This window comes from Fringilla coelebs (assembly GCF_963513975.1).
Source record: "Fringilla coelebs genome assembly, chromosome: 7".
Lineage (NCBI taxonomy): Eukaryota > Metazoa > Chordata > Aves > Passeriformes > Fringillidae > Fringilla > Fringilla coelebs.
This window is the reverse complement of record NC_140035.1, coordinates 21,861,764-21,883,217: the sequence shown is the minus strand read 5'-3', so window position 1 is coordinate 21,883,217 and position 21,454 is coordinate 21,861,764. Positions and strand designations below refer to the sequence as shown.

General features: G+C 41.0%; 1 protein-coding gene across 1 annotated transcript in view; it reads right to left on the bottom strand.

The window, feature by feature from the left end:
• Positions 1–15,167, bottom strand: part of MTX2 (metaxin 2) — a 29,683-nt gene extending 14,516 nt beyond the window's left edge. The window contains exons 1-3 of the mRNA XM_084209278.1: positions 15,074–15,167; positions 2,124–2,171; positions 1,102–1,148 (exon numbers count right to left, since the gene is read on the bottom strand). Of these exons, the coding sequence (XP_084065404.1) occupies positions 1,102–1,148; positions 2,124–2,171; positions 15,074–15,113 (135 nt within the window). The 5' untranslated portion in view covers positions 15,114–15,167. The remainder of the gene's footprint in view (positions 1–1,101; positions 1,149–2,123; positions 2,172–15,073) is intronic.
• Between the last annotated feature and the right edge of the window lie 6,287 nt (positions 15,168–21,454).

Genomic DNA, 21,454 nt, shown 5'->3' with positions numbered 1-21,454 from the left:
CACTGAGACAATATAAAACATACTACTCAAACCAATAAACACTGCCCCATTTATTAGGTGTATCAGAGGTGATTCCTCTTTCCAGCAAAGGATAAAGCTATCTTCTTCCTGTGATCAAGTTTACTCTTAGAGCTATCTCCTAGAGTGCCAGACTGGAAGGAAAAAAGTTAAAGAGATCCTGGAAGTAGTTACCATGATCAAGTGATCCTAACCTTTTCACCAGTAATATCAGTTACAATCTCTGTCCCATTTTTGGTGAATGAAATGTGACCTCTTTGGACAGCCCTCAAAGACTGCTTGCTGAAGCTTCTCTGAGCTAGACCACACACAAAAAGCAAGACACAGGAGAACAGTGCAACTCCCTGCTAAGCAAAGCAGCCACAGAATTGCTTAGAAGGACAAGAACCTTACAGACATCCTGCTCCCCACCACTCTGACAGTCAGGCCTTTGCTACTAACAGGGAGAGCATCCCCTTGAGATTTGGGGTTACTGAACCTAACAGGTTAATGGAGCTTACACGGACTTCACAGCCACAGAGGTGCTATTAAGTCAATTAGAGGTGCAAGTTTGTCAATTATATGGACTATTTCTAAAAACCACATTGGAGCTCCAGTCTGTACACATGATGAAATTGAAAAAAACCCTACCAGAGACACAGAAAGACGTGATGCTCACAGCTAATACTGTGCCCAAATATGCCATGAGTTTGGGCATATTTGGGCACAGTATTAGCTATGAGAATTAAATGACTGGCAAACATCATGCAAGATGCTACAAGACAAACATGTATAGCAAGTGACAAAAGGTATGAACCATGCAGTTCCCAGAGTGAGTAGGGAAGCAGATACTGTACATAGACCAATATAAACAGGAATACAAGGAGCAGAACTCTGCATAGGACTTTCAAAATCCTCAAATCCTTTAGGCTCTGGCACTTCAATGACAATGTAAAGCAAATCAGAGGCAGGAAGTAAGCATTCATTTTGGCAGAAATAATTCTTAAATTAATCTTTTAGCTAAATATAGTTATGTTACCTAGATAATAATTTAAAAAATAAAATTGCACTAACATCCTTAGTTTAGAAAATATTATATTTTACCTGAACAGCAAGGGAAGATGCATTATCAGACAGCAAAATTTGGTCCTCTGTTGAAAGGAAAAAAAAAAAGAAGAAAAAATAAACCACACAATTACAAAAAATCAGTGCCCCTTTAGCTACTGACCTGTAACTGTAAACGATGTTGGGTTGCATTTCTTATCCATAAAAGGAGCACATATATAATTATTATGCAGCTGGACTAGAAAATCTATAATATAAATATTAAAAAACAGGAAAAAAATACCAGGAATTTTTATCTCGCAAATGCAATTGCACTTATCATATATTATCACCAATGTTCAATAAAAAACACTACAAGAAAAAAAACAAATGCCTGACTTTTATGCCAATTACTCTCCTTCTAATCAAAGTTAAATAAAATCACATCTTCATACCTCCTCTGGCTAAAAAGTAGAAGTATTGAAGTATTCAGAAACCTATAAAAGCAGCTTGCAGCTAATATTGCACACTGTGTCTAGGTCTGTCACACAAAAGAAAGATGACAAGTTCACTGCAATAAAAATTCCATGCTTAGAAGACTAGAGCTGCTACCTATTAGTCTTCATTACTTTGCAGTCTTCTGACAACTGTAGCAGGCTGCTGAGCCCCAAATGGGGGCCATAATGTGATCTGATGATATATGAAGAGCTGCTAAAGGGAGAGTGAACCATCCTAGCCTATACATTTTAACAGTTCCTTTTTACTGAGAGCCCACTTTACCACAAGACTTCAAAAATCTGCTGCCTCAGCTATTGGTGCAGTAAATCTGCCAACTGTGCCTGCAACCACATCATTTTACACTGGCTACAGCAGCCAATATAATGAGTCAATAATAAACCAAGGACCTTATAGGCCATGAATAGCTGGTTTATATTGGCAGATGCAAGCATAACTAAAACCTCTGACCAAACAAAAAAACACAAAGGACTATTTTAACAGTTTCTGTGCTTCCTTGCAGTTAATTATCTTAGTGCATATTTAATGTGTTTTCTAAAAATAATTGCCAAAACCAGCGTACCTACCCTTCAGTTGCTGGTACAGTGCAGCATTTTCAGGCCACGGCTCTGCGGCTGTAGAAAGAGAAGAAATTAATTAAGCAAGCTGAATACCAATGTGCTTATAAATGCTAACTGAACATGAGTGTTACACAGAGCAAGAATTTAGACTGCAAAGATGATGATGCAATATTTAGCCTGTCCTAAAAATGTCCCACTGACAAGCTCTCCTCCTGTACTTCTCTCCTATTCACAGGGGTACATCATGGAGAAGGAAGTCCCAGAATCCAATGTTGTAAGAAGAGCTAAAATTCAAGTGACATTACAGAACGGCCTTCTAATTCTGAAGCAACTGATGCAGCTATTTTCCCTTCACCATAAAGATATCCTTGTGCCCATTCCCATCCTAATTCGGGCCACTTCCAATAGCAGCTATTTATTAAGGTACTAAATGAAGACTTCTGGAGAGAACAGAACAAGACACAGAGGAAAGAAGCACAAATGTCCAACATGTGAAGAACGCTTTAGGGAAATGGAAAAGCTTTCTGCCTTTAAAAGTTGCGTCCTCAGGATCCTATGAAATACCCACAGAACCAGGAGCCCAGGCATGTCAGAACTCTGCCCACCAGGATGAGCAGAGCTGCCTATAGCTTTAAGTCATGTACTGCTCAACCCTAAAATGGGTATGTCAATATGCATTCAAGAAACTGAATCATCAGTTCAAAACAGTTGAGCAGTTGTTAAAAAAATGAGGCAAGGAAATAAAAGACAATCACATCCTCCAGTTGAGAACCATTGCATGTAATCAATCATACCATATTAATGTAAGGGAAGGCAAAAATAATAATCAGTACCAATTTACTGTTAATGGTAGCATTAAGGTAACAGTTCATCACATTTTTTGTATCTATTACATTCCTTGTTAATGTCTGATTAAAAATCTGTTTTTAAATATCAGTTCAAACCTTGCATTCTACCCAAAATAGCCATTCCTGAATAAAATTTATGTTCTAATCATGTAAATTATTTTTAAAGCAATAATGTATATAAATAGCTATGCATGGATCAAGCATAAATATGTCACTGGCTTAAGTTAGGCTTTGCATCTTTGCCTTTAGAACTCAAACTGAAAAAGTGCAAAATTTTCTAACTATCATTCCTTTTGGATACTCATTAAGTATTAACTTTTATGGAAGTCACACAGAATGTAAAGCTTAAAACACTGTACACAGTTTTGTGAAGGTCACTGCCTCTAACATTAAGGCATAGAGCCTATCAGAGTGATACTAGTATGGGCATGAGAAAGTAACTAATCACATTTAAGTGTCATGGAAAAATGTTTTATGTTTTATTGTAGCAGTTATTGGTTTTACACCCCACCGTTAAAGTTTTGCCCTGAAGTAAAAATTCTTGAGGTGGAAGTACATTTACATCTTTAAATAAAAAGAAACTAAGATAGTGTCTGCAGTACTACAACCTTAAACATTTAAAATAATTCATCTAATATACATTTCTTCAAGTCCACTGAAGTCTTGCAGGAGCAGACGAAGGAGGAAAATAAGAATATTATTACTATATTTTAGCAAAATTATCAGTTCTGGACTCTGAGACACTTACAGAAGTAACTAAGTGACATAGTTACAATGTTCTTGTAAATGCTCCAGCCAAACAGTGAAAACATCCTTTTTACATACCCAAAAGAGGGCAAAGAGCTTCAATTGCATGGGCCCATTCCTACTGAAACTTTTTGCCCGATCCTCTTCTGACTGAAATGTCAGATTTATAACTAATTCTTGGATTTCAGCCTAAACTGGAAGTCACCTATTTTTTACACATGGCTGAAATATTTCTGGACCACAAAAATCAAGCAAACTTTTCCTTCTCAAACAAAAGAGCTAAGTACATTCCAAGAAATTCAGATTCTAATTCCACTCTGATTTTGGCACTCAGCTGTATGTGGCCATGGAGATACAGAGATATAATACACACACACACACACACACCCACCAGCTTCTTGGCACACAGAATCCAAAACCACACTGCTGCTAAGGCATGCCCATATCCATGCTATAAACTAAAATACAAGTACAAGATTGTTTGTGTATTTTTTGCCCTTTTCAGCATAAATCTTACTTCCACAATCTACTGATCACATACTTATTTTCATGAACCGTATCTGCTACCCTAATTTTATTAGTGATGATACAAAGTCTTTATCCCACAGTCCGAGTACACAAGAGCAGACACCCAACTTGAGGGAAGGAAAGGACAAGGAAAGTTTAAAGCCTTACACATAGTTTAGTTGGGTACTAATATGTTTCTGATGAGTAAATGAAACAAGGACAAACAGCCAAATGAAAACCTCAGCCTTCATTATGAGTACACCTGGAACTCCAAATTTCAGCTGTTGCAAGAAAATGAATTATACACCCTGCACTTGGCACCTGACAGTCTCCAGAGTGAGGTCTCAATTCTGACCACGGCTGGATGAGGCAGACACATGCTTACAAGCCTTGAACCAAAGTCTTCAGTTCTTCGTACGCAAAGCAGATCAAAGGTAACTGATTTCACTATTTCTATACAGACTGGATTTTAAAATGATCAGTTGCACATTAAGATTCACATGTAATTACCTATATCCTAGAAAATAAACAAATTCTGCAGTATGCATTCAGAAATGCGCGCAGATCATGTTCCGCAATACCAGAGGTACAAATACCTGTGCAATACTCTGGAAATCAAATTGTTAAATATCCATTCACTATCTGTCCCTATCTGTCCCATACCTTACAATTTCTACTCATTCTCCCTCTTCCAAGATGTCTAGAATACAAAACATTTATTTCTGATGAAGCAAGAAGTTTAAATACACACTGCTACATAAGAGGCCCAGGCTCATCAGGTATAAGCTAAACTCAAGTACGAGCTCCCGTGCTGCGTTCAGTTAGTTCCAAGGTGCAAACATGCAGCCAAGGGACACCAGAGCCCTGCTGGGGAAGAGAGGAGGAGGAATCACTGAAGGCTTGTCACATGTCTCCACAAGAGGAGAAAGTGTGTAACATCTTTAATGTGCAGCAATGACTCTTGCCTTATGAATGTAGGTGAAGACATAATTTGTAGAATAATAGGCACTAATATTACACGCTGCTTCAGTTCTGTCATATTTCCAATCCATCAAGTTGATTAATGCTATAATAACTCCTCACAAACTTATCATTTGTGCACTAATGAAGTCAAATCCAGTTTATCCTTCGGCAACTATAATCTTCTGGTCTGTAGATGTTCATTTCCCTGCTAACCACGGCTACTGTGGCACTCGGTATATAAAGAGAAAATTAACAAATGTGATGTCAATCCAGCTTCAGAAGCTTTCAACACAGAATCACATTTATGTGTTAGATCCTACGCAACAGACATTTTTATCATTACTTGCTCACAGGATGAAATAACTGCCTGGAAGCATGCCTTACAGGAACAGCTTCTCTACATTTCTTAGGAATAAGGAACTATTTCATTCTTCCTTCTGCCTCCATAATCAGAGGAATTACTACTGTGTGGTTTTCAATGGGTCTGTCTCGCAGGCTTGCAGTCTTTGGTAAAAACTGTTTTCCCACCCTACCGAAACTTTTCCCATGATTAACAAATTCAAATATTTAGTCTTTCATGTGGATTGTCTGCTGTTCAGGACAATCAAATCTCATACTATTGTCTTTCCCTACTTCTCTACCACACTGCTTGTTGATTAAAACAATAATGCCAGTTATAGGAAACAGCCTATGGGAAACAATCTGTGAGATTATTCCCCCCCTCTACCCCCCCTCCATTAACAATGTCTGAAAAGGGCTTAAGTTCAAAAGTAACAGGGAAATAAGAATTAAAAGGACATGGACACAGAAAACATCACTGCACAAGCCTTGTAATCCTGGGTGCTGAGAATTCAGCAGACGCAGCACCCCAACAAATGGGGAAGTCAAACGGCAAGCAAACTTACACCAAATCTTCTTTGGTTTTGTGGATGACTAAAAATGCATGAAAATTTCACTAAGCTCAAGGTATTTGTTAGTCTAAGTGTTTCACTTATTAACAGCTTAGCATAGAAAATGCTAAAGATTTCAAAGTGATAACAGGGTTCTTAGTTGTGAAATTAAAAGAAAATTCTGTGAACTGGTGTGTTACACATTCCCAGTAGAGTTTTAAGTGCTCGGGTTTGTAACTATTGAAACAGATTCCTAACTTCTCACCTGTCATATCAGAGAATGACTTGGAAAAAACATAATCTTGGCTGTTAAAAAAAACCTTCCAAAGCACAGAATGAGTCATGACAGTCACATCAAATTCTTTGCTGCTGAAGGTGTATTGCATTAGGTGTGCTTTTCAGATTTTCACATAGTGTGAAATGTTTTACTTGAGACATTAAGACTAGTGAAGATATTCAAATAACAACATGATTTCAATGTTTCCAGATGTTTCAGACTGACATTTCAATAACAGGACTTTACCTACCCAAATACTTTTGGGACAGTAAGAGAAAAGAACACATGTATACTGTAAGAAGACACACTCAAGAGCACTGAACTTCACTACCAGCAGGGGATCAGCAGCTCGCCTGAAGCCTACATAGCTCCAACTAAAGCTCTCAAAACAGGACATAGTACACTTGCACACTGGTGAAACTTAATTCAAAGAATGAGAGGCTGCATTAACACTCCCCCAGTGAAGTCTGCTCAAGAGGAAGCACCGTATCACTAAGATGCTCTACAGTGTCTGAGCCCCACCAATTCTGTGGCTGGGCTGGTCAGAATCTGTTTATGAGTGCACAAAACTTGGTTTCAACTTCTACACTCTGAATTACTGGGCAACTATTCATCCTGTGTCAGTGCTGCCAGGATGTACAGGGGAAGCAAACATTTTTATCCACCTTCCCCCAGCAGCTTCATGATGATGAAAGAGATGTAATGAAATAAATGGTTTACAGTTATGCCTTTAATCCTCTTACTTAAAAAATAAGACTCTGACTGTGAAAATGAGAAGAGAAAATACTTTGCATGTTAAATTGTGGAATATGCTAAACAACAATTTAGCCACTTCAGTGGTCTAGTAAGAATAGCCAGTTTCAGCAGTAGGGTAGACAGTGTGATTTGCCCTGTAGTCTGCCACTAGTTTAGCTTGCTGGCAAGCTGTGGCATTCTTGAATACCAGCCACAGACAAAAGCCAGAGAGCTCTAGATCCAGGCATCAAGATGTTCCCTCCTGAATAATAAACAAAGTCATCAACAAGTTAAAGTTTTTAGGAAACTCAACTTGAAATTAGGCTGTTCCCAGCTCTCAGCAATACCATAGAATTCTGCTGGGACAAGAATATTTTTGGAAGGCAGTGCAGATAGAAATAGTTTTCTGTTATAAAAACAGCCTATGCCTTATGCCTAATAGGAATCAAGGCTACTAAACAGTCAATCAAGATAATTACTGCCCCAAATCTCCTCCAAACTAAAGTATACTATATTCTCAGTTTGTCACCAGTTTATTCTATGATACCTTCAGTTTCTGTAAATGCGGTATTTGGTTGACTAACAATCTCTTCCATACAGCTCACTGTGTGCTGTTGAGTAGGCAAGGCTAGAACCTGGCCTGGGAATATCTGACCTTCTTTAACACAGCAATTTCATGAAATGTTATCAAGTTATTATGGATCATATAAAAATAAAGACTACTCCTTCTCTAAAATCACCACATTTGCATGGATCCCTTTGCTTTTTGCTACATTCTTCTTACACACTTTGATACTAAACTTACATTAAAGAAAGAGGAAAGCTAAAACATCTGTATTTACCAGTTTGGTTCACATGGCATTAAAGGCCTGCAGTAAGAGCCAAGAGGCAAGATATTCTCTATTAAAAACAAGCAAACAAAAATACTTGGCATTAATCTGAATCACTGTATGGCAGTATTACAACTGGAGAGATTAACTTACATATTATTTTCACACAGTTTCCTTTAGCCTCTCCCTAGGTACAGATTTGATTAAAATATAATGAGGATTCTCAAAACTGCTTTTTCACAAGAGTAAACACTGAAAAGAAATTCAGTCATACATCTGGGCAACATCTATATCCAACAATATTATTTACAAGTCTCTAAATGTCACAAAGCAAACATTACTACAATCAGCAGGAAAAGTTACCCTTTTTGGTTTCCAAAGACTGGTGATATGGTGGGGACCTGCTGCTCAGTACCAAAGAATCACAGAATATGCTGTGTTGGAAGGGACCACAATGTTCTAAATTTAGTAATCAAAAGAAAAACACATGGAAATCTATTCTCCAGACTGCAGAAAGAAGGAAGATTATAAGATACTTGATGTTAAAATGCATCAAAAAAGAAGCAGTTCATACTCTTTTAACACAAATCTGTATTTTCAAGCAACAATACATTGTTTAAAAAGAAAATGCCAGGAACTGATGTGTTTCTAGTATTCAGGAAATAAGTGGAGGGGTACATTTTAACTAATACAGTGAAGCTGTAGCCACTTCAGAACCAAAGCAGTTAAACGTCTACATCTCATACATTAAGAGTGATCAATAAAGGAAGTACACGAAAGTTGTGAATAAGCTTCCTTAAGACCTGCCAGTTCAACACACCCACACTGAGTACACATCAATTTCATGTAATTGCCTGATCCTGTAAACTAACAAGGGCCAAGAAAAAACGAAAGCATCAGCAACTCCCTGGCTCTGCTGACAAAGGACCAAAACATGTATCATACTGCCTGGCCAAATGAAAACCAACTTTCACACGAGTTAAACACTATGCATTAAATCATGTATCAAATAATTACATCACTTGCTTAAATCTGTCCGTGGCCTCCTCTGTAGAGATATTACAATTCAGATAAAACATGACTGTCCAGTAATTATTGACTGAGCAGATATTCAATGTAAAAACTCAATCTCCACAGCAATTCTCAAACTTGAGTTTCCTGTAGCTGTACCACTATGAGAGTCAGCATGAGACATTACTGCAGCCATTTACCATGAGATAATCTGCTTCTTCACCCTCCAAGAAAGCTATTAATTGCATGTATTTAAGCATTAGCCCAATTCTGGATCTGTCTTTGAGTTGACTTTCTAGAGTGCACACATCTGTGGTTCAATCCTCTAGGGTGCTTTGCACTCTTGCTGCTCAGGCAGGCCACAGGAGGGAGATGCTGTCAGGAGACAAGGCCAAAAAGATCTCAACAAAATCAAGTCCATAAATAAAAGTTGTTCCTAAATCAACATCTGGATTTCTTCAGAAAAATCAGACAGCGTGCCAGCTAAATTATCTCAAAAGATTCATTTATAAAGCCCTGACAAGCTGGAGTTGTTTTACTTATTTCTGATATTCAGCATAAGTGCTCCATCTCAAAGAAGCTCTGTAATTCTTAAAATTAGCTTTTTATAGATCTCTAAATCAATCCCTTCCCTTTGTGCTACTTAACTCCCTTGCTCCTCTTCGGTCCTGACCCAAGAAGTGAAACTTCAAGCACAGGAGCTGTGAAGAGCAGGACAGTGGAGGTATGATATTTATTAATGCCTCATTGGACTGGAACATTTCTTAGCCATGATATCTACATTTGTAGATATGTACATTTTTAAATCAGTCCTTTGAAAGCTCTCCTAGATTGAGACCCCTCCTTCCTGTGGTAGTCTGAACTCTTCCTTCTCTAAAGATGTTTGGCAGGCAGTCTGACCACCACTTCTGTAAAGTGCCTCAAGGAGTTCCTTGCTTTCTCATCCACAGCACCCCTGCTCTGCTCCACACACATCTATCCCAGACAGGACCTCAGTATCCCATAGCTGCTCCAAAAGCTGCTTCCCACACACAATTCCAGCTCGCCCAGCCCTGGCCCCTCTGGCCTTTCATTAAGGCTCCCCTTCACTGTCTCATTCCCCATCCTGCCCATAGCCCTAAGCACAGCAGCAGCACCAGTCTATGAAAGGTGCAAGACAAGCTAACATCTCCAGGCAGGAGAGCTCTGCAGGGTAGAAATGCAGACAGTTAGCACTGGTGCAGCCAGCCAGGTGTTGCTGCCAGCAAGGGGGAAGATGCTGCTTGAGGGCTCTGAGCCTTTAAACCAGCCCACAGCAGACTGTGGCACTTGTCATAGCACCTCTCACACTCTCCCTCACCTCCGGGAAACACTGCACACTCCCTGCTTCAAAACCTGAAAACACTTGTCTTGTTCTCTTCATCATACCCTCACAGTCTCCCTCATTTCTTTTCCAAGGCTTTCAGTGAGAACACTCCAATGCATCAGGAGTTTCTCCAATACGGCATTCAAATGCCTAAAAACCCACACATGCAGTTGAGCTTTGGAAGTTCTTGCTAGGAATGCAAACATTACATTGGCTTCACTGTCATTATACCACAGCTAGAAGGCAGAACTGTTAAAAATTTCCACCTCTCAGCATTTTTACTTTCTAATTCGGTATTTACAAACCAATTTTTTTAGTTGAGCTCTCATCCTCCCCAATGAGACTTGTCGTGCATTCTCCGCAGCATCATTGCAATTTTTTCCTTTGATGTTTCCAATACTTCCTGAGCATTTCATGGGTTTTATTACTACATATAACTTCTTATGGTTTGTGTTAAAACATCCATGCTCATGTGATATCTGTGTCATCTTCTAAATAACTAAAGACCAGAATGTAAAAGTAATAATAATAAAATTTGAGAGCATTGTGTGTCTCTCTGTCCTCACCATGGCTTGCATGCAGCTGCAGTTTCTCACTCACTTTCAAAAGAGACAGCTGAAAATGCCCAGCAGCGTACAACACGTGATGCCTGTTCAACTAGAGCAAAGAACAGCAACCAAGCTCTTTCATTTATTCTTGGTTTGAAAGAAAGGTGACTCACCTGATCCAAACCTACAGGAACAGACCAGGTTAATGCCTGAGGACAGTCAGAACAGAGCATCCAAGGACCATAGGGAAAAAAGGAGTGAGAAAGAGAAGAAAAATCTGATTCCTCTCCAAAGTAGTTCCCTTTATTTGCTTTTTTTTTCTATGACCTCTGGAGCTGAGGCTCCAAAACAGCACTCCCATCCAAACCACTTGTCATGGTTTCATCAGCCAAGGAAAGTTTACTTTCAAATTCAAACTGGACAATATCAAAATAGGTGCTACATTTGGTTTACTAATTTTGTTACCATTATTTCTAGAGCAATCTCATTTCTGGAATGAGAAAAGAAGACATCGCTTTAGCAGAAAACATGTAACAATAAAATGCTGATTGGGGAAAGACTGCTTAGTCTTAATGGAGACAGAAACAATTATAGAAGCATGCTCTATTATAAACTGTAATTATGCTGCTGCTTAAAAACAAGAAATAACAATATTTCAAAATGAAACATGTACTATACTACAATAATTCTGAAAGTAATGTTTTCCCCGACCTAAAAAAATAGATTGGATAAGCAATCTTCTCAAAGGATTGGTGGAAACCAAGTCATGAAACATGTCTGAGCATAAATTGGCAGGAGCGACATAAGAAACCTGCTTATTGAAACTGAACAGGAGTTAAAAGGGATTCCTTTCAGCTTGATTACCAAATGAAAAGCACACATGTAAAAAACTCTGTAAGATAAAATCATGTAGCCTGACAAATTTGGTATTTTCAAATAAACTTGAATTTTTCATTACAAGAACATCTGCAGCAGGCTTAAACAATCTCTGCTGACATCAACCTATTTTAAGCAAGAATAACAATTTTTTTCACCTCACACATGGAGGAAGTGCTAACACCTACCTATGTGCATTTTGATGCACAAAATGCATACTCAGTTTAAGCACTGTGTCTTCATATATGGGAACAATTTAGGTGGTCAAGTTTTGCTCCCAGTGAATTTTTTCTCACTCAGATTGAAGCCTGTCTCAATACACAAAACATGCATGTCAAAGATTTGTACTCTGGCATTCCACACTGGAGGCAGACTCACTATGAACATAAAATACCTTAAGACAGAAGGGCACCTGCTTTTCACACTGAATTCATTTCCCTTAGTATTAAAACCAGCCTAAGACCCTTGGACATAACAGCAATAAACAGAAGTCGTTTTCCAGAGATCAAAGGACAAGCAACAATTATTATTTTCTCTCTTTTGATCACTGACCTAAAACTAATGTATTTGGGGGGGGGGGGGGAATAAAGCATATTGAGTAATTTAGTGATCAATTAAATGTATGTTCAACAATCGTTTAGAGATTATTTGAGCAGTCAGCTTCTCAAAACTACTAGAGTTAGATTAATGTTGTAGACCACTTGAAAGCTGGCACTCTAATTCTTCTTACAGCATAAACATTCATTTCCTATCCTGTTAATATATGATTGATGCTGAGCTACTCTAAATAAATTCTCTACCATATTATTCAATTAATATTTTCTACAGTTTAGAAATGGATGATTTAAACTGTGATGCCTCTTTTTCATGAATGCTTGCAACTCACGAAGCTATGGAAATACTTGTTTATTATTCCTTGAGACATAATATCAACCTCTTCGTATTTCTGAATGAGTAAATGGCTGACTGCCACTAATGCAAGCATTACACTCCACGCAGGTGATTCAGTCATTGCCTTGTGTTTAATCATTAACACATCAGAGCAGCAGGCTGTGCCCAGCATGGTCAGGTGAATGCATGTTGCTCAGAGAGGATGCTGAATTAGTGCAGGATTGTAAGTAGCTGAGAACTGCTGGGCACAGAACCACTGAGGCTGGAAGGCACTTCTGGGATGCCCACGGAAAGCCACAGCAGATTGCCCACCTCCACTCTCCTCCAGGGATGGAGACTCCACAACTGCACTGAGCAATCTGCTCCAATGTTAAATCATCCTCCCACTGGAAGACGGTTGTCTTACATTCAGATGGTGTTTTCTGTGTTTCAGTTTGTGCTGAGATGGTGAAAGTGAATGCACAAGGCACACAAAGTGAAGATAGGTAATACTTAAAAAAAAATCCAAATACATACACAAAAAATTGGTGTGTAAAAGAAAGTTACGATCCTCTTCTCTACTAAAACCCTCTCCTAAGCTTTTATAACACTTCTAGAAAACAAATTATGCTGAACTGATTGTCTTAAATACTTGTATGTAAGGACTCATGCATTATAGTTGTTATATGTTAAGAGCAGCAGCAGCTCACTGCAACTGCTATGACAAAGGGACATCTTCATGAACAGGAACCCAATGAAAAGCCAATGAAATTTCATTTTTAGGAACATGGAAAAAATTCTCAATCATTCACAACCATGAATATGGGAAGAGATGCTATTAAAACAAGTGTCATTGTTAAGCGGTATTCTTTCCTTGTAGATACATTGTTTTTCTTCCTCACAAATATTCCTAAATATGGGGAATATGTTCTTAGTACCAGAATTATACTCCCTATGTCTATGTCAACAACTCAGGAAATCCAGCTGTGTGGTGGACATTGGCCAAGATCCTGGTTAACCTTCTTTAAATTGAAAATTCTTTCATACGAACAAATTGAGCAATGTTCCCATTATTTACTTTCAATCTGGACCTGGTGCCTAAAACAGACAAGCTACAAAGGTCATGACCCACTAGCAAAGGTATCTTTTATTTTTAAGGCAGATAACTGCTTTTGAAACTGTGAAACAACACCTTCTTGAATAGCAGAGCAATGAGATGCCTACATACAGTATAGTCTTGAGTTTGTATTTGTAATTCCAGAAAAAATAAGTATTAGCAAGCTGTCACTCTAGAATATTCATAAAGGTTACACGGCAGACAGGAGAATCAAGATTCAGTTATGTGCACCCTTATCCTTGTATTTCACAGCATAAATAAAATATACTAAAGAGATCGTAAAGGCAAGTAAACACCTTATTCTCCACATCCCAAGGATCCAGGGCTCTGGCCCTCAACAGAAGCATGGCTTGTGCTAACATCCGTGTATTAGCAAGTGCCAACTCAAGAGGCCAGCAAAACTTTCAAGCTTGTCTATGGGTACCTCTACAGACCCAGACTGAAGACCCACCAACTTCACATGACCTACAAGTCAGAATACACTCATAATAGAGATTCTTATGTGGAGGCCTCTACCAAGTGGCAGAAGACCCAGCTCCTGAGACAAAACTCCAGCATCCTTCTCCGCAGGTCTGTATCAATTAACAGGCTGCTCCCTTGCAGTATTTATTGTCTGGGAGTTTGCATAGCAACAAAAATTCCAAAACAGGGAATAAGAAGAAAGTAGAAACTGACCAAAGCACTTATTTTAAGCACGCAACACACTAACTGGGTTTTGAACTTCCTAGCCAGGCATTATCTAAGGTTCATGTTTTGGTTTTCTCCTTGAGAGCACATTAATATAATTTTTTGCTAAAGAGCTCCACAGTGACACACACTTCATTCTGTTTGATCTCAAGGTCACGTCCAGCGCAGACGGCGCAGCTGCAGCGGCCCGGGGGCACTGACAGGTAGCAAAGGTCCCGCCACACGCCGGAGCCTCCCAGCACAGGGACACGGGGACACGGGGACACAGCGCGCACGGCGGGGCATGGCCAGGGCACGGCGCCGCACCGAGCTCTGCCACAATCATAAACATGACGCGGTTTGCTGCACCACCACTGAAGAAAATGAATCCGTTTCAACGAAGTTAGTAAACGAAAGTAACGATGCGCCCCGGCACAGCCGGGCTTAGGGAGCCCATGGAGGAGGGGACCTGGTGGCGGCGCACGGCCGTGCTCGCAGAGGAGCCGTGCCGAGGGACCTGGCCCGCTCCTCCGGGGCCGGGCTCCGTACGGCACCGCGGCCGCCCCCCGCCTGCCGCAGTCCGCTCCCCGCGGCCCCGTCCGGAGCGGTCGCCCCGGGGAGCGAGGCCGCGGCAATCCGCCGCCGCCGCCGCCGCCGCCCTCACCCCGCGGCTCGGAGCGCGGCACCCGGCACGGCCCCGGCGTCCCGCCCGCCCCCGCCCCTCACCGGCCAGCTGAGTCACGAAGGCCTCGGCCACCAGCGACATGTCGCGGAGGGCGGGCGGGCCGAGGGCACGCACAGGAACTGGGCGCCGCGCCGCCGGCGGGGCAACGACTGCATCCGGGGCCGGGGCGGGGCCCGCGGCTCCCCCGCCCGCGGGGCGCAGCGCCGGGCCCGCCGGGCCTGGGCGGGAGCGCCGCGGGATGCTCCTGCGGGAATCTGCGAGCACACGGCCTGGGAGCGACAGACACTCCCCTCTGTTATCCCACCCCGAGGGCAAACCCCCGGGAGCTCCCGGCGGGGCACTGCCTGCTCAGCCTCTGCCCCCTTAGCTTGGACATGGGCACTCAAGGGAACGGAACTCCCAAATGCTTCCCGAAGCGTCTCGGGGACAGTAGGTTAGAAATAAAGGGTATAGCTCCCTTTTCCTCGTCCCAGGTTGGGAGTTTTAATTCCAGAAGACAAACTCTGCTTTTTGGAACGTACACCTTGCCTTTAAGGAACCATAAATTTCTTGGTTTTAATTCTATAATATAAAGACTACTTAAGTGTTGGAAAATGCTATGAAATTAAATACTCGGTATGTTGATTGCAGAGAAGAGAAAGGATATGTGAATTACTTGTTTCATTATCTTGCAGTCCCACTTGATCCTCATTCCTTTAGCCATACTTTAATAAGAATTAGAATATCTCATTTTATCAAGTATTACTTACTCTACTGTGAAGGACAGACAGCACAACATTTCAGTCTTGTAAAATCTTAAATATTTTATGTACAAAGGACATGGGATATAAACATGTATTAATGTTTGTAAAGTATGTGAAACTCCCCTGGTGACACTTACTATTGAATTATTCTCCACATGAATATATTGAATATATTCTTCACATGATAGTGGAAGCATGCTATTAGAGCAGCAGCAAAAGCAGAAGAGCCAGTAGATACATTGGAACAATGAACTGAGGACTTGAAACAGTGAAGTTTAAGAGAACTGATTATTTTTAAATGCTGATGAAAGCATTGTTTGTAATTACAGCTCTAAGTTGAACAGCGTTGAAATTACAGAAACTCTGAGCAGTCTTGAGAAGCTGAGTGATTTTGCATTAAGAGATAGCAAGAGTCTAAATTAAGCTGGTTTGTGCTGTTTCAGTCCTTTCATCATCAGCAGTACTTAGAAGGCTAAAAACACAAGCCATGGGACAAAAGGCCGAGCTTGAACTAGGGATGAGCTAGGCCAAATCCATATATTAGCAGCCAATTAAAAAATAATGTCTTTGAAGAGCTCAATTTGATACAAAGATGTCATCTGCAGAAATGGAGGCAGATTATGCAAAATAAATCAGGAGGTAATCTAGCAAGTATGAACAAATAAATATCAACAGAAATCTGCTGCCAAATCCAAACAATTAGCCAAAACAGGGCGAAAACTGAGTGGTGCACAGGCCATGCCTCCAACAAGTGGCAGAACACAGATGCTCAGGCTTCTGTCTCTGGGACAGGAGATTGGGGCAGTAGTTTTGTTTCTGCATTCCCAGTCCTCCTCCCTGCTCCCATTGAAAGAACTGTTTTAGCAGAGCACCTTGTAGGAAATCCTCCAGGGAGATCTCCGAGGACAATAGATGGGAGCAATGAAACTGACTGCATCCCCACCTTCAACTTCATTCAATATGGCTCTCTCCTCCAGCTTTTCAGGGAATGCATCAGTCTCATGAGCCTGGCTTCCTGCAGGACCTGCTTGTGAGTTGTTTCTTCAGATGGCCTCGCCAGTAACAAACTTCTTTCTGGTGATTCTTGCTCCATGCCATGGAAAGCTCCCTAGCTTCCACAGATTTCAAAGGCTTCACAGCAGATCTCCAGGTGCTGGTCCCTCTGATTTCAGTGCAGAGGAGGATGTGCTTCCAGCTGGGTTTTCAAGGGAAACTAAAAGCAGAATTACGCTGTCCCTTGGGCTTCGCATTTCGGAAGGTCAGCCCTCAATGAGGAGTGCTTACACAGGCACACCAAAGAGATGGAGTTCAGTTTTCTCATAGCCCATCTCTCCACTGAGCTGCCTTTACCCTGTAAGGTATTAGTTGGTAGGGTTAAACTGACTGCAGGTGAAACAGGACTAGGACACATATACATACATTGCATTTTAAATAGTATGGAACTTGAATAGGATTCATATTCTGCCTAGGAAAAATCGACTGTTCTTATTAGTTCCCTTAATATTATTTAGGCAATTTTTAACATCTCTTTTTCTCTGTTAATATTTTATAAAATATATGGCTGACAATAACAACACCTTTATCTGCAGAATGAGTCCTTTGCAGATACAATTGTTAGGAATATTTTACAAAAGGAATTGTGAGATAGATGACAACAAAAGACTTTTGGTCTTGTGCATTTTCTCAAGCATTATAACACTATTTTTGATCATTCAAATTACAGTCTAGCTAGCCCTATGGATGACAGTGATAAGATTAAACAAATCACTGGGAAATGAAGGCACTTAAATTAGTTTCTCCAAAACTGAGAATGCTGCTAGGTGTCATGTGCAGTTCTCAAGTCCATGAAGCACTTTATGGGCTAAGTCCAGTTTAAGGTGGATACAAGAGTATTGTATCAGGCCAACACTGGTTGCAAAGATTCCTCTTCAGAGAACTGTTGAGGTGGTAGAGGACACTGCAGAGTGGATCTGTGTTGCAGTATAACCTTTCTTCATCCCAAGACTACAAGCTCGGGCCACATGCTGCTGAGCAAGCCTCATCAGAGCACTTTTTCACTGCACAGCTGGGGATGTCTGCCCAAAACACCGCTCTGCATTTTCACAGAGCAGGTCTCTAACAAGTCAGGCCTTTCCAAGACACAGGGGGAATGCTGACAGTCACAGATTCAATTAGCAATGCTTCTTTCAAAGAGAACTCTGCAGAAATTTTGTGCATGGTCAAAGTGTCTGAAGACTACTTGTGTGGTACAGCTGGAGTTTTGAGAAAAGGCCAAGAAGTAGAGAGACATGGGGGAAAAAAACCAGCACTGAAATGCCTTCTCCTTGCCTGGCCCACAGTCAGGCTGCCCCTCTGGTGTAAGTTAGGGCATCCTGGGGGCTGCTCAGCATTATGGTGCCTGTCAGTGTCTTTAAAGAGCTATTATGGCTGCTGGAAATCTCTACAATGAAGTAAGTCCTTCCCTGCCAACACATCCAGTGCCAGGCAGCAGCAGGAGGGTGTTTTTAGCATGACTTCATGCCAGAGGTTCTCTGTACACTAAACAGTCTGGCAAGGTACACAGACCAACAGAAACAGATGAATCTGGACTAGCATGATCAAATAGATCTAATAGGGCATTTGGTGTACTTTTAAGGCAAGTGTTTGCCTATCAGCCATTTCATGCAATCCACTGTTCAGTAAGAGGAATGGTGCCAAAACTACTCAAGCATGAGCCAAGCTGCAAATTTTTCAGTTAGACACACAGTCCTGTGAGTTTACTAAGAAGATACCGTCATATGGAACCTGAATTCAAAATTGAGGCCAAACTACCTCTGTAGCTCCAATGCACTTCCTTGGGAAGTTGGTGTAAATGTTTTGTGGTAGTGTCCCTGATGGAGTAAGAAATAAATTTGGGTATATGAAAGTTCAGTTGTACCTTACAATTGATTTTCACACTAATAAAATGAATTACATGCTGCTGACAGTATCCTCTTATTTTCATAATCAGATAGGCTCGAAAGGGTTTAATTGTTGCATCAACAAGATAAGATATGATTTCTAGGAACATATGTCTATAAAAATGCAATAGTCAGAGTACTAACATTAATCACTTCACACTTAAGGAAGATACTGCATTCTTAATTGACAAACAAAATAATACTGATGCATTTTCCAGCAACCTACATGGAGATAGAAAGGGTTTTTTAGAGTTTTAAGAGATACAAGAATAGGATTTCTGAAAGCAAACAGGGAATCACAAACTGTATGAATGCCATTAGAGTAATCATTTTCTTCCTCTTTCCTCACCTCCTTTTCTGCATTCTTTTATTCAGTAGAGTGAGATTTTCAGGGGTGCCAGGCCTACTTTAGCACATCTGTCATCCCTGCAGCTGCACTGAGCGGACATCAAAGCAGCCGTGCAGAAACCCAAACTTCCCTATGTTACTCACTGAAGGTGTTACCAGCCCCCAGGCTCTTGCATATCCCTGTCATTCCCAGCAGCTGCTGAGGAAGCTTGCTCTGTGCTCTGAAATAGCTAAGATCTTGAAGTCAGACCTTGATCCTCCCAGCTTTACCTGAGCTTTCCAGAGGAGCTCTGCAGGTGGGCAGGGCACAGCCTCTACAGCCCATGGCATCAGGCACTTCCACAGGGACAGGGACATCAGCTCACAGGGCAGAGTCTAAATAAGGAGGAGGCATGGCTAGGCAAAGAGGGCAATGGCCTGGACTGAGCTTTGAATAGATCCACTGGGTCACTGGAGGGGAAGATGTCCCAGCTGGGGCCCAGGACAATGACATTATCTCAGCTGCCCATGGAGCTTATTTCTCCATGCCAGTGGTGTCTTTAGAGCAACAGGTTTCACACAGCTTATGCTTTATGGCATCAGGATTTGACTTTTAAACAAAATCTCAGATCAGAGGGACCTGCAAGCAGGAACTTCCAGAAGGGAGATAACAGGTTTGTCCTGGTTTCCCTGCCTGTGCAACTGCACAGTCCACCCTGCCTTCCTCTGCTCTTCCTGCCAAAATCTGCCTTTGGTTTCCTTGGATCCAATCTCTGTTAACAGGCTGCTTCAATACTTATCTTTTTTTTAATCCCTAGTTGACCAGACACCAACAAGTCTTTTTTTTTTAAGCATGGATCTGGACTGCATTGTCAAAATGGCACAAATGTCAAAGCAGCAATCATGACTCCAGCTTGCAGTAGCAATGTCTGTAAAGGTTCATCCTGATATTTGTGTAGCTCATGCTGTAGCAAAATCCAGATCCATCTTGTTAATGAAAATGAGAATAATGATTCACAGTTTGACTGTAGGCACTGGTTAGGCAAGTCTTCTCAAACTCTACAGATGTTATCTGGAAAATTAAGGAGCTGCAATTGAATTCAGTTTCTGGACAAGCATGGTAAATACTGAGGAGGTTTATTAATTCATCAAAGCTCCTTGTGAGAGGGTCTAAATCCTTTTCTGGAGGCCAGCATAGAAAGAAAGTACTTTTTTCTTCTTCCAGTAGAATTGATCAAAACTGCCTACCCTGCATGGAGGGAAGAGGCAGCTGTAGTGAAATACTTATCTGCAACACACTGTAAGAGGGATGTGCTGTGAATTATTGTAGAGCTGGGCAGGAAATGGTTGCCTTGTCCCATAAGATTTTTGAGATTAAGAATGTGTTGCTATTCCACACCAGGATAAAACCAAAACCCTTTGAATGATCTAAGAAAGGGACAGGGAGCAAGACCCACCTACAAAACCCTCTCATCAATCATATGTGTGGAGCTCTTGGAACACCTGAGAAGAAAGTTTGGTAGAGAATTCATCAGATCCAAGCCACCCCATTCAACCTCACACCCCTGGGGAGTGCTTTAGGGAGACCAGCATGCTGGAGCAGGGACATGAGCCTTGCTGACCTTGCGTGAATGCTGTCTCTGCTGAGCCAGGATGGGGCTTAGGTCTTGGCTTTTCATGCTGTTCATTTCACTTCAGCAAAAGAGTTGTGACTGGTTCTGCCTGATTGCTTTATCCTTGTAGAAGCAATCCATTGTTTATAGGGGCTTTTCCATTTTTACAGCCAAATGCTGAAGAGCTGAATGATCTTGTATAAAATTTTTATCTCTAGATGGGAAATCTCTTTTTAAAAGCTTACATGGGAGTGACTTTATTTTCTGACTAATTTCCCCCATGTAGCTCATAAATAAGAAGTTTTCTCTAGTGGGGTTTGTTTTTTTTTTTTTTTTTTTCCAACACCTCCAGTTTTGATACATAGCCTGACCGTCAGAGTGCCATTCTATATTTTTAAGGGAGGCTGAGAACTGATACAGTAGATACAACATAGCAGAAACTTCAGAAGTTGGATCTATTCCATCTAAAATCATTGTCTCGTTCCATAAAAGGAACAAGAAAAGCTTTGCCATATCTTCATTACAGCTGCAGAAGTTCATACTTGACATAGTTTCTCCCCAGGGTACAACTGTGGTAAAGAAAAAAAATATGCTGACTGAAATAACTTGGATGTATATACATTAAAAACACATGGTCTTTCTGGTTGTAGGTATGATTTTGGTGAGGCTGGGTAGCTCCTGAGATTTGTGAGGAGATGTGGCAGATCAGATTGATCCTTTTCCTGGCACCAGGAGAAAGATGTGAGAAAAGCACCAGGCGTTTTCTTTGGTCTTTGTAGAGACAGACCAAGCAGAAATAA